The sequence below is a fragment of the Lathamus discolor genome, chromosome 3 (genome assembly GCF_037157495.1).
Source record: "Lathamus discolor isolate bLatDis1 chromosome 3, bLatDis1.hap1, whole genome shotgun sequence".
Lineage (NCBI taxonomy): Eukaryota > Metazoa > Chordata > Aves > Psittaciformes > Psittacidae > Lathamus > Lathamus discolor.
Genome location: NC_088886.1, coordinates 121,217,374 through 121,229,989, shown reverse-complemented (window position 1 = coordinate 121,229,989; position 12,616 = coordinate 121,217,374). Strand labels below are relative to the sequence as shown.

Genomic DNA, 12,616 nt, shown 5'->3' with positions numbered 1-12,616 from the left:
ATATCTCTTACTAATTTTATTCTTGCCTTTGCCTTCAGGAGACAAGTTCTCTCAGGTACCTGTAGTCACTACGGTTTTAGTAAACTCCCAGAGGGAAGCCCAAATGCACTTCAAAAACATTTTTAATGTGTGTCTTTCACCCTGGTGAAACCAGCTGCCCATGCACATCAATTCCCTGCAGCAGTTTTCCCTTCACAGAATAGAAATAAGCAGAGCCATGGTTGCATATGGAAATTCTGTTAAATTTAAACAAGGGATTTGTATAAATGGGCTGATTTCAGTGCTCTGACCTTCCAGCCTCCCCCTTCTCTCTCCTGAAGTCATGAAGGCTTGAGAATTGATTCCCGCTGGGTATTTCAGAGGGTTCGCAAGGGTGATAGGTGACTTTCAGCTGGAATAACACACTGTGGAAAATCCCATCTTACGTCAAAGAGAGGTGTGCAGTATTTGTGGGAAATGATGGCAGTTAACAGAATAAGCCTAACCATTTCTAATTGTTTCCCTCTATTATGCAGAAATAATCAGTATCATTAACGGATTAAAATTTTCTTTCAGTACAAAGTGTGAACATTTTAGCATAAGGACTATATATATTATGTCTATATACAACAGAGGTATGTCTGCATACAACAGATGTCTACAACAACTAGATGTCGAATACATGGAGTTCTAGATAGTTAATTCTGGCAAATGAGAAGTATCTGTGAGTCTTGTGGTGTGAGAAAGGCAATGAATGAAGCACTTCAGAGGATCAGAGGGTAATGTCATCCATAACGTACATCAGCCATGACCAAAGATAGCAAACCAAAGCTACTCATTGGGATTGGTGAGGGTACTGATCTGGGATGGGTGAGGGTACAGATACAGGGTAAAGTCTGTGCCTTTACTCACAGTAATCTTGATTTCAGCTTCTTAAAAGTATTTCAGCGGGGTTCAGGAAGTTCTTAACCAATGAATTGCTGGAGGTTGAGAGAAAATGCCAGGGAAGCATCACCACAGACTTTGATCTTGACAGTTTTGCTTAGTAAGGGGCCTGAGCTGGTACAGCTCTTACTACATTTTCAAATTAAGGGCCAAATCCAAAAGGAACTGAAAGAAGATATTAAAGCAGAACTTAAGCACCTAAACCCATCATTGAGATAAAAATATTCTCTTGGCTCCTGTGTAATCCTAGAGGCACCTAACTCAGCAGATAGCTACTTTGAGCCTCCAAGGCCCTCAAATGTACAGTAGCAAACTTGCAGATGCCCAGAACCACCACCACCTCGGTAGTCCTGAGTCCTGCTTGGGTCTTGCCAGGGTTACCGTTTTAGTCAGGGGATGGTCCAGATTTTGCCAGATGCGGAGAAAACTATGTGCCTCAGTTCATGAGCTGTTTGTGCTGAGGATGTGTAGCTGAGAAGAGGAAGGGGGAAGGGAAAGAAAAAAGACAAAAGAGAACCTTCTTTGAGAAAAGAAACAGAGTGCAGAAGAGTCTTTAGCTCAGCAGCTGGGATGATCCTTCAGGAAGGGGAATTGTACTTGCCAGAGCCACCTTCTCTATTTCACACTGCATTTGTCCCTCACTTTCCTAGCTGGAATTCACAAACAGCTCTTGAAGGAAGACTGAAAATGCAGATCAGGTAGGTGCTCTCACCATTGAACTCAAAATTATATTCACCTTTGGTCTCCTTCTCCTTTTAGCTCACTGAATCTTCAACTCTTTTTATGCAAGGAGGAACAGATTCAACATAAGGGCATGCGGTGCTCTCTTCCCTGCTCTCCCTATCTCCCCTGGGTAGCTTGCACCCTGAAAGATTGTGGCAGCCTCTCAGGGAACACAGGTTGGGTTTTCTCCGGCAACAAATCAAGCTGAAACCAGACCTCCTCCTTGTCACCCTGCTGACAACCTCCCTGCGAAATGAAGACGGCCAGCCACAGCCTGGAGGAGTGTCCTGTGCTTGCCTCCTGAACGGACAGACTGTGGTCGTACCATGTAAGGTGGCTCAGCCTTGGGGACAGGCATTTTTTGAAAGCTCAGCCCTGAGCCACTTCAGTCATCAGCTTGCTTTCTTCATGTCTCCTGGGAGGGACCCCTAGCCAGCCTGTGGAATTATTCTTCCTTCCTCTGCCCTTATGAATATTTCACTATTTTTACAGCAGAATAAATCCTAAAGAACAAGCTGAAGATCCAACTCATAACACCCTGCATCTGGAAAGTTAAGTCTATTCGCCGGGAGTATCAGCTAAATGGTGAAACACTGGAACAAATCTTTAACATCCCAGGTTGGTGTCCTCACCTCTACCTTGTGTGTATTGGCAAGTGCATGCGATAGTTGTGAGAGGCCCAATCCAGCAAATGCTCTGGAAATGACTACAGGAGATGGATCTGATGGAGCAGAAACATCTTTTGAGGGTTACTAGCAACCCAAGCTGTCTGTACTTTGAAGCAGAAATTAAGGAGGAGGTAACCGATGGAAATTCATGTGCCCCTGGAATTTTGGAGCTTCAATGTGAAGTGTTCGGATTCTTGACTGTGTAAACTTGGGAATTGTGCCTTATCTGCCAAATGCTTCCCAGAGTGGCCAGGATCCTGAATACTTACACCACATCTGAAAATGGAGTTTTGAGTTAGATCCACACAGACCTAAAAGGTACTTAACCATTGCTTTCGCCGGCAACAACAATCACCAAAGCTCCTGCTTAGCTGCCATCTAGTGCCAGGGTCCCGATGTTTCACCAGGGATGCTCTGTGGGTGCCTTCATCTCTTTCTCTTGGCACACCTGACTCAGAGGCATTTGAGTCTTGCCAGCCCTGAGTAGCCTGCAATGGAGCACCAGCCTCACTCTTTTGAAGATGCGAAGTGCCTAACTCTGACTTTGGTACTTGCCACCTCACATGAAGAAACGCACCTCCTTGTAGGGCAGGCAGTACTTCAGACACTGCCTGATTAGCTCCTTGTGCTGATGTGATGCTTCCTATTGCATACAGAAAGTAGGCACCTAACAGCATAATAGCAGCTTGTATCAAAATTGTAAGCTGAAAGTTGCTAAGTACTGTTTGCAACTGTATTCCTGAATACTTCCTAGTATAGCATCAGTAGGATGTAGGAGCTGCCTTATAGATCACTGCGCTGCTACTCGTTGGGGCTCAAGATGCATTACATCACTCAGCCCGTAACTCCAGGCCTCCAGGAACATCGAACCTACTGAAATTATACATGAAAGTCACTCTGTGTTTACCTTAAGGCAATCTGATGGAGGGATTAAATAGGTGATCGATCCATCTCAGCATATCACAGAGGAGTAATTAAATCATTCCCAAACAAAATTACTATAATTTGACACCTAACCTTAGTGCTGATATCTCTGTAATCTTCTCTGCCTGCTTGTTTAGGTGCTCAACTGTTCATATTAAGAACTGTGCAATTTTGTCCTACTGAAAGCTAGAATACATTTCTTCTTCGTCGTCTGTCCTTGTTGATCTAAGAGAGTAACTAGACCCCGTCGCATAAAATTATTTGGGCTTTGCAGAGAGGCTGGTGGGTCCCTACCTGAGATATAGTTCCAAGCACCTGTCACCTCATTATAAAAGTGAGTTAATACAAACAGGGAGGTTGCAACAGTGGCCAAATGATACAAGAATTTTAATTATTTAGAAAGAAATTTAATTATTCAGAAAAGGGTTAGAAAAGCTACACTGTGGCTGCTGCCTTTCTGAAACAGGAGATTAAGAAAGTCAAGTTAGGCAGGTTTGCAGAGCTCTGGGGGAATCACGAGGACTCACATACACATACACAGGGAGATCTAAGCCAGTGACACATACTAGAAAAAAAAAAGGTAAATTAACAGAAGCTTAAGTAGGGATAATCAGCAAAGGAGTGCAATTTATTTGTGAATTTATTTGTATTTACCACAGTTAATATATGGAAAGTTATACCAGGGCTGTAACAGAAACAACTATTAGAAATAATTTTACAAGGCTTTAGACAAGTGTGTGGGCTTATAATAACACTGTGGGATGCAACTGGTAATTCAGAGGAGAGGAAAAGGACGTACATCTTCATCACAATCTCATCTCTTAAAACATTCAGCTGCATTGTGTTAAGTAAGAGACACGGTTACTTTAATTCGGCCATCTATACAATTCTCAGGGAAAGGTTTTCATTTACAGGGCTAATTTCCCTTCCAGCTTCAAATGCACAGATGCAAAACCAGGACTGAATCCTGATCTCAGTAGCAGCAGAGCAAAGCCCCAGTAAGCCCAGGAAGAAATGCTGGATGTACACAAAGATGTAATTGAGATGAGATCTGGCGTTGAAGTGCGTGCATTCCAGATGGGAAAACCTTGATATGCCCTCCTTAAATTTCAAGGAAAGCTAACAAAAGAGCCCCGAGTCCTTTTAGGGCACTTCTGCAGTTCTCGGAGGGAGCCTGTATGTCACCACTCGCATGTGATGCCTCCAGGCCATCAGCTTCAAACCAGCGCTGGATCAGGCTGAGCGGTTTGCTTCCTGCGACCTGCAGTTTTGCTCTTGTAAGATAAACCAGATAGCCTTCAACTCGGTAAACCCGCTGGAAATTCACCTTTCTTACGCATCAAGCGAGCGGGGGGACCCCGAAATGTTGCCCTCAGAAAATCTGTGTAATCACTGTACCACTCTTCTCTTTCTTCCCAGGATGACTGCTTAAGATATGTGGGAAAGAAAGCTTACTCTCCAGAGGGGATATCCCTGTAGGCAGTTAACGGTGCACAGAGCTCCCGCTGTGACTACCACCGTGCACTCAGAAAATCAAAGGCAATTAATCACAGTTTCTAAACTGGAGGAAAACCCGCTTGATTCGAACCAGTCATTACACGGGGAAACTTACAAAGTACTGTGCTGTAACTCAGCTTGAACTCTGCTAAACGTATTTCTCCCCATGGCTGCCTTTCCACCCGGGCAAGTCCCGCTCGCCTTCGGGAAACTGGGACGGGTGTAACGGATTTTAATTACACGTGAATGTGTTGAGGACCCAGATCCACACGCGACCTTGTCCCGCACGTCTTTGAGCCGCTGAGGCTGGGCGGGGGGAGGCTGAGGAAGCCACGGCGAACACTCCGGGGCAACCTCTTGCCTGCGCGGGGCTTTCCCCGGCACCCTCCTGTAGAAAGCGGTGCGGCTCGGCGGCGGGAGGGAGCTCACGCTGCGGGACTGGGGGCTTCGGCCGCGGCCCGTGCAGTGCCGCAGGGACCGTCCCGCAGCGGGCAGGTATGGGTGTGGGGTATGGAGTGATATAGGGATGGAGCGATGGGAGGGAGGAGGCAGTTTCGAGTGGCAGGCGCGTCCCCCGACCGTCCCGGTTTCAGTGTGCTCGATTTGCGGGACTGTGCCGGTGCCGACCATCGCGGGGCTGGAGAGCCCGGGGATGCGCGGGACGCACCGCCGCCTCTCCCCTCCCCGCCGCCCGCCCCTCCCGAGGGGCCGCGCCGCCACCGCGGCTCAAGGCGGCGGGCGGGCCGGTGGCGACAGACGGGCGCATCGCGGACCGCAGCGGCTGTGGCACCCTGAGCCCCCCCGAGAGGCTCCGCCCCGTCCCCCCGCGCCCGGCTCCGCTGGTGGGTCCGCCCGTCCCGCCCCTCCCCGCTCGGCTCCGCGCCCCGCACGTCGGGGCGGGCGGACGGGTTCCCCTCGGTGGCGAGGGGCAGAGCCGGGCAGCAGCTCGGCGCGGAAACACCCGCGCCGGCCCAGCCTCTCCGGACGGACGGGGCGCAGCGGCCCCTCGGAGCGGAGAGGGGCGGCGGCGGCTGCTCTCGGCGGCGGCATGGCGGGGCGAGCGGCCGGCCGGCGGGCGGGCTGAAGCGGAGGCCGGGCGGGGAGGCGCCGGCGGCGGGGTCTCACCGCCTTTTCTTGCCGTCCCCCGCAGGGAGCGGCAGGCCCCCCGCGCCACCATTGCCTCGCACGGCAAGGAGGACCTGCTCGCCGTCGCCGCCCGGCTCTGGCAGCGGAGGCGGCGGCTGCTGGCCGCCGCTGGGCTCGCCCTGGCCATGACCGTCGCCCTGCTCGTCGCCTTGCCCCTGCTGCTGCTGCAGGCGCCAGCCGAGAGCGGCGCCCACTACGAGATGATGGGCACCTGCCGCATGATCTGCGACCCGTACAGCGGCGGGCGGCCGCCCGGCCCCGGCAGCACCGCCGCCGTGGAGGCCCTGCAGGACCTGGGGGCCAACCCCCCGCCGCCCTTCGTTCAGGGACCCAAGGGGGAGCCGGGCCGGCCGGGCAAGCCGGGGCCCCGCGGACCGCCCGGGGAGCCTGGTCCGCCGGGTCCACGGGGCCCGCCGGGAGAGAGGGGCGACGCTGGGAAGCCGGGGCTGCCCGGGCTGGCGCTGGCGGGCGCGGGCGGCGGCGGGAGCGGCGGCGGGGCGGCTGCGGGCGGCGAGACGGCGGGCGGGCTGAGCGCTGCCTTCAGCGGGCCGCGCATCGCCTTCTACGTGGGGCTGAAAAGCCCCCACGAAGGCTACGAGGTCCTTAAGTTCGACGACGTGGTGACCAACCTGGGCAACCACTACGATCCGGCCAGCGGCAAGTTCACCTGCCAGGTGCGCGGCATCTACTTCTTCACCTACCACATCCTCATGCGCGGCGGCGACGGCACCAGCATGTGGGCCGACCTCTGCAAGAACGGGCAGGTGGGTTCCCGCAGCTGCCCCGTTCCTCCTGCCCGCCCCGGGTGTCCCGTCCTGTCCCCAGCGTCCCTGGCGCCGCCCGCGGGCACCTACCGCCGCCGCTCTCGGGGACGGCAGCAGCCGGAGCATCCTCCCTGCCGTCGGGGCGGGGTGCACCGCGGCAGCAGCTTCAGAGCGGCGACAAACTCCGGCCTCCCGGCTTGCAAACTTTCTTGCCGGGGGGATGGGTGATGGAGAAGTGATGGGGGGGGCGGGGGCAGGAGGTAGTAGAGGGGCTCTGGGGGCTCATGGAGGGTCAGGGGAAGAGGAGATCAGGGGGCCGATGGAGGGGCCGGGGTGGAGGGCTCAGGGGGCTAATGTACTCCGCGGCTGTGTTGGCAGGTGCGCGCCAGTGCCATTGCCCAAGATGCAGACCAGAACTACGACTACGCCAGCAACAGTGTGGTGCTGCACCTGGATTCTGGCGACGAGGTGTATGTCAAGCTGGATGGAGGAAAAGCTCACGGAGGCAACAACAATAAGTACAGCACTTTCTCTGGCTTTCTTTTATACCCTGATTAACACAACAAGCAAGCAACACAACTGGCCCTGCCGCCGACGTATGTGGGGCTGTTTGGTGTTTCTGTACCCCTTCATGGTGTCCACTGTCTCCGCAGGTTACTTCAGCTTCATTATTAGTTTGTATGTTTTGGTTTGTTGGGTTTTCTTTTGCCCCTGTGGAAATGAAATAGAAGTGAAACAAAGCAATCCTCTTCCTTACTCTCCCCCATTTCCTCTGACCCCCCTTCTTCTGCCAGCTTCAGTATTTTGTGTGTCACATTAGGAACCCAGCATCTTGAAACTCTCCAGTGGTTCCCAGAGGCTGTAAAAGAACCCAGAGTTCGGACTGTGCTGCACATAGAATTCAAACCGGTCACATTTCTTCATCAATGAAAATTAATTATGACGATGAATTTTCAGATCAACTATTCACAAAGTGGGACTGGATGATAAATGGTTTTTCCTCTGCTGCTTTGTTTGTATGGAGTCAAGTGTAAACTTTTCTGTGCAATGCAACGCTCGTGTGAATGATGGTGTCACTAACGTCAAACTTGTTCATGTCTGCGAAAGAATTCAGTTGTAGACCACAGTCACCACAATATAGCATTAAATTATGTTTTTAGACAATGCCTTCTTGCTTACTGTCTCTTCCAGTGCTGCAAAGGAGCACTGTGGTGGTGCCACGGGAGGGTGGGAGGTAAAGGAGGAGGTCACTTCAGTCCCTTATGTGTGCAGCAAAATGTCAAGTTAGGATGGAGTACCTTGCTCAGGTCTTGATTATGGTTCAAGAGAGCTGGGAAGAAGCAAAAGGAGGAGAAAAAAGGCTTCACCTTCATTCAGTTTTGTGAAAAGAAGGCATGCAGACATCAAGAAGTGAAAGTGGGGGTGTGCAGCTGGTCTGCTAAACTGATTTACTGTGTCTGAGACTGATCCAGAGGTTAGTGAAGTACAGGAAAACCGGTTTAATCACTGATTATGGAAAGCTGTGTTTCTGTAACACACTTGACAAATGTAAGAAGGCAGCAGAAGTCTGTCTAAACCCCTACACTTGCAGTGTGCATGTGGGTTGGAGACCACACCTGACTCTGTGGTCCTGAGGTGGGACGGGAGAGGGACCAAAGACTGCTGGATTCAGCCTGTTTGGAAAGGCTCCTGCTGAGCCATGGTAAATCCCAGCCACCCCAGGTCCTTTTCAAAGTGTAGAGATGTGTAAGTACTGCATGTGGTTCCCAGCCTTTCTTGGAGGATGTGCATCTTTCATCATCATCACCCCAGTAGGTAACCTCCTTGGCTGCTCTGCTGAAGCTAAAAGAGCTAAGTTGATTTATAAAAGCACTTACTTTCATTTTACTGTCTTGTCATTTCACTTCCCCCCTGAAGTTCTGACCTCCCTATCAGCTTACTGCCCATTGCCGCATAAGTTCAGTTTCACAGGTAAGAGAGAGACAGGACATGGACTGCAACGGCTCTGCCACGGCTGGAGCTTTGCCCTTGCCCTGATGTTGCAGAAGGAAAGGGAACCAGAGCGAGGATGGACTTGTTCCAGCCCCACTTTGGGGCAGCCCAGTGATGACCAAGTTCTTACAGTCTCTCCTGTCACCTACCTATTTTTGGTGGGTATTGTCTTCTTGTTGGCTGAAGCGGAGGGTCAGGGAGGGAAAGCAATTCCTTCCTTCATCCCATCCTCAAACATCCACCCAGCTGAAGGAAGCAGAGTTCATAACCAGGTACATGTGTTAGACACTTCTCAATCTCTAATGTCTTGTCAATTTGTACTATTTAGAATATGATTAAAACCGGTGTCTGAGACCCAAATGAAGTATAATTGCTATGGATCCTCAATTCCCCAGGGATCCGTAATCCTTTTTGACTATTCCTCCCCTCCCTCCAACGAAATGGAGCTTAGACACAAAGCCCTTGGTTTAAATTTCAAAAAATTAAAATTGACATGCAGCAGCATTAGCAGGAGCCAGGAGGAATTCTAAGGAGGTGCCTGGGCTCTGCTTTATCCTTTGCATTAAGAAGCAATTTGTACTTCTAACAAAGACCCAACTGTTCCCCCTTGGCAAAAGGGCAATGAAGATGCCTTGCAAGGGAATTGCTGTTCACAATACTTAAACAAATTTGAATCTTAGATTTTTAAATCTGTATTCCCTGGTGGAGCCTGCTTCTCGCAATTCAAATGCAGGGCTGGCGGTGTGTGCCTGCCAAGGTGTCAGTAGCTAAGCGGATGATGGATTGATGAGGCAATGGGAAGACACAGGCTCACAGTGGCGGTTTGCCCCGACAGTGATCTATGTATCTGCACATTATCAGTGTCATGAGGAGGCTTGAACCACCCTCGCTAGATGTCTCATTTTCCACTTATCTCTTATGTACTAATTATCAGGCTGGATTATTCCCTAGGATAGAAACGAAAAAAAACCTTGTTGCCACTCCACTGACAGTTTACACAATCGATAGAATGAACGTCTCCCCCAGCTGCTCGCAGGCTTTTTCCTTTCCTCTCTTCATCGCAGGGTCCTCTGAGATTGCCTCTGTGGGGGGTTGATGGCTCTCACCCAGCATTTGCGGCACTGGTGCTTGGACAGGGTCCTCCATCCAAGTCATCTTGGTAGTAGCTCACTGTGTGGGTTGTTTGTTTGTTTTGGCTTTTTTTCCTCTGGAGTAACAAGGAAAAGCAATTGGGAGATGAAAAATGTCAGTGTTTGGTGGTGCGGCTGTCCAGAAAAGCAGAGGCAGTGTTGTGGATGGGTACACAGTCTACAGTGGGCTCATCACTCTCCGGGCTTCAACTGAGTCTTCTTCCCTTAGATGTGGCCCAAGGATTCTGTATGTTTCGTGGCACAAAGAGAAGGGGCTGTCTGTAGTGGGGATACCCTGGTCCCCTGGTCTGTAATGGAGGAGGACAACACATGTATACTCAGTGGATGGCTTCAGATTTCTCTGGGACTGGCTTTACCAAGTGAAACTGATGTCTCAAATAGCCATTAGTCAGTGTCTGCTCTGGAGGTCTGACCCTTCAGAGGTGTTATTTTACTTGATAAATACAGTAAATGCCTTTAAAAACGTGGAGTGATCAGATGTTGTGCAAATAAGGAAACATCCCTGAAGGGAGAGGAAGGTTGGAGTTTTAGACAAAGGGGACTTCTGTTTTATGCTCAGCTGTGTGCTCAAGTTAAAGAAATGGGAAAAAAAGTTAAGATTAAAAATAGTAGAAATGGACAGGTGTTCATGCTCTCAAAGCAATATAGATATTGAAGCAACAAATCCCTGATATTTGTGGTGCTGGTGTGAATCCTTGACCATGCCTGGCAGCGCTGGGTACGAAAGGGATGCCTGGAAAAGAGGGGAGCAGGAAGAAATCTAAGCACACAAAACACCCTGGAAGGAGAAACAGGGATGCTGCTGAGAGCCCCAAGAGGGGTGCCAGTCACCCCTCATCCGAGACAGTTCCCTGGAGGAAGGTGTTTGAATTACAATGCTCTCCCACAAGCTGAGGGGCTTATGGCTAGGCGCTGGATTTAGCCTCCATTGGCCCGGGGAGCTCCTGGAAAGTCTCTAGAGAGATGGGTGAGGAAAACCTTCTTTAGCTTGAGTGAAACAGGTTAGCTGCTGGGGATAAGATTTTACCAGCCAGTGTACACAGAGAGTTTTTTGAGGAACCCATTGCAAGAGCAGCTGCATGCCTGGTATCCCATGCACAGATTTGTGCCTCTGTATTTCCCAGCATATGGACTTGCAGATTTTCTCCTTGATGCTTATCCCCTTGTGGAGTAGGGCCTGGGTTGATGGGGCAGAATAGCCCTATGTCTGAGTTCTTCTCTTTCCCTTTTGCTGTTAGAAAAATGAAGTGATGCCTCATGGCTTTACACACATATATTGAACCATGCTTTGGGCTTCTGCTTACTGCTTTTCAAAGTCACTCTGGGCATTTTTCTTAGTGATTTGATGCTTGCTTATTTTTCTGCTTGTCTCCTTCAGTGTCTTACAGAGCCCAAATAGGCCTAATCTGTGAACTCACAGAGTAGGGAGTATGGGTTTGGTGGATGCTTATATGGTCTTTCTCTGTTTATGCCAGAGACTAATTATATTGAAGGGATCTATGGCAGATAGAGGCAAAATAATTCATAAATCTATTTTAAATCTAGTATGTTTTGTTTATATTTTTGGTTTTTGTTTTTTTTTTTTGTGGGGTTTTTTTTTTTGTAAGAAGATTTTTTTCTTCCTTATTGTAATTGGACTGAACTCTGAGAAGAAATTCCTGCTAAGATCCTGTGTCTTAGTATTGTCTCTGGGATAAAGGAGCCTGTCAGAATGAAATAAAGACTAACTGAATTTTCACTGACTTTGAGACTGAAAGGAGTTTGGTCCTTTTTACTGTGAATGTCTACATCGTACAGAGACTTGGGAGATTAATTACAGACGAGAGGTGAACTACCATGCAGATACCCTGGTACTTATGGGTAAGAGCCTGCTCTCAGCTGGTTTCATGTCTAATGGCAGAAAGAGGTTCGACTTGATTATAAACTGTGGCTAACATGGAAATGGGGATCCATTTGTCTAGACCAAGCCCAAGCTAGTTCAGAAGTTAATCCCTTGGTCACATAGCAGATGCCACAGCAGAAATGGGGGACATGCTTCATTGTTTCTAGAGCCCACTTGCCCTCGAGTGAGCTTCGTTTTTGAAAGCTGTGTCTGGGATTAAAGCCAGGGGCTGAGCTCTTTCTGATTCTTCTTGATTCAGGACCAGTTTGTTGCTGGCCCTGAAGATGAGTTACGAAGACGACAGTAGAGGGCGGTGCTGGTTCCCTGGGATGACACAGGGGACAGAGACGCTACATCTTGGGTATGCAAGAAGCTGAGGCTGCGGTATGATTTGATGCTCTAGGCTTGAACATACATCTGACTTACCCTTCTTTCGCCTATGTTCCAGGCTGAAGCCCTGAGAGCTGGTGGTTTCAGGTCACAGCCTGTAAGATGCTGAGCCACTGCTCTGTCCTGGCCCCACTGCAGAGTGCTCTGCAGAATCTTGCTCTCAAGGTTTTGCAGACTATAATTCCAAAGGAGCTGTGAGTTACATCTCTGCTTCCTTGAGAAAGCCATAAATACTCATCTTCTCTGGGTTATTTCAATTGTAAAGTAACCTGTATTAACCATTACGTTGTGTGGCACAGCTCTGTACTCTCATAAATAGGAGTAGGTTTTCCTCACAGGGGGCTGACGACATATCCCTCTCCTGTTTTGGTTTTCTGGCATGGGCAAGGGTAGAAACAGAAAAGGCCTGTTTGATTGCTGTGATCTGCTGCTCTATTAATGCAGGATTATTTCCTCCAGTGCACTGTGAGCACGGAGACATGGAGAGCATGGCTTGCCCGCAGCCTTTGGCTGCGCTCCCCCCAGTGAGGGGACATTCACATGATCCTGGTTCTT

The 12,616-nt window shown here is 49.9% G+C and overlaps 1 protein-coding gene across 1 annotated transcript; it reads left to right on the top strand.

Annotated features, from left to right (window-relative positions):
• Window positions 1–5,942: 5,942 nt before the first annotated feature.
• On the top strand, window positions 5,943–7,767 carry C1QL2 (complement C1q like 2). The gene is made up of 2 exons (XM_065672848.1): window positions 5,943–6,646; window positions 7,025–7,767. The coding sequence occupies exons 1-2, from the start codon at window positions 6,008–6,010 to the stop codon at window positions 7,202–7,204; spliced, it is 819 nt and encodes a 272-aa protein (XP_065528920.1). The 5' UTR covers window positions 5,943–6,007; the 3' UTR covers window positions 7,205–7,767.
• Window positions 7,768–12,616: the final 4,849 nt, after the last annotated feature.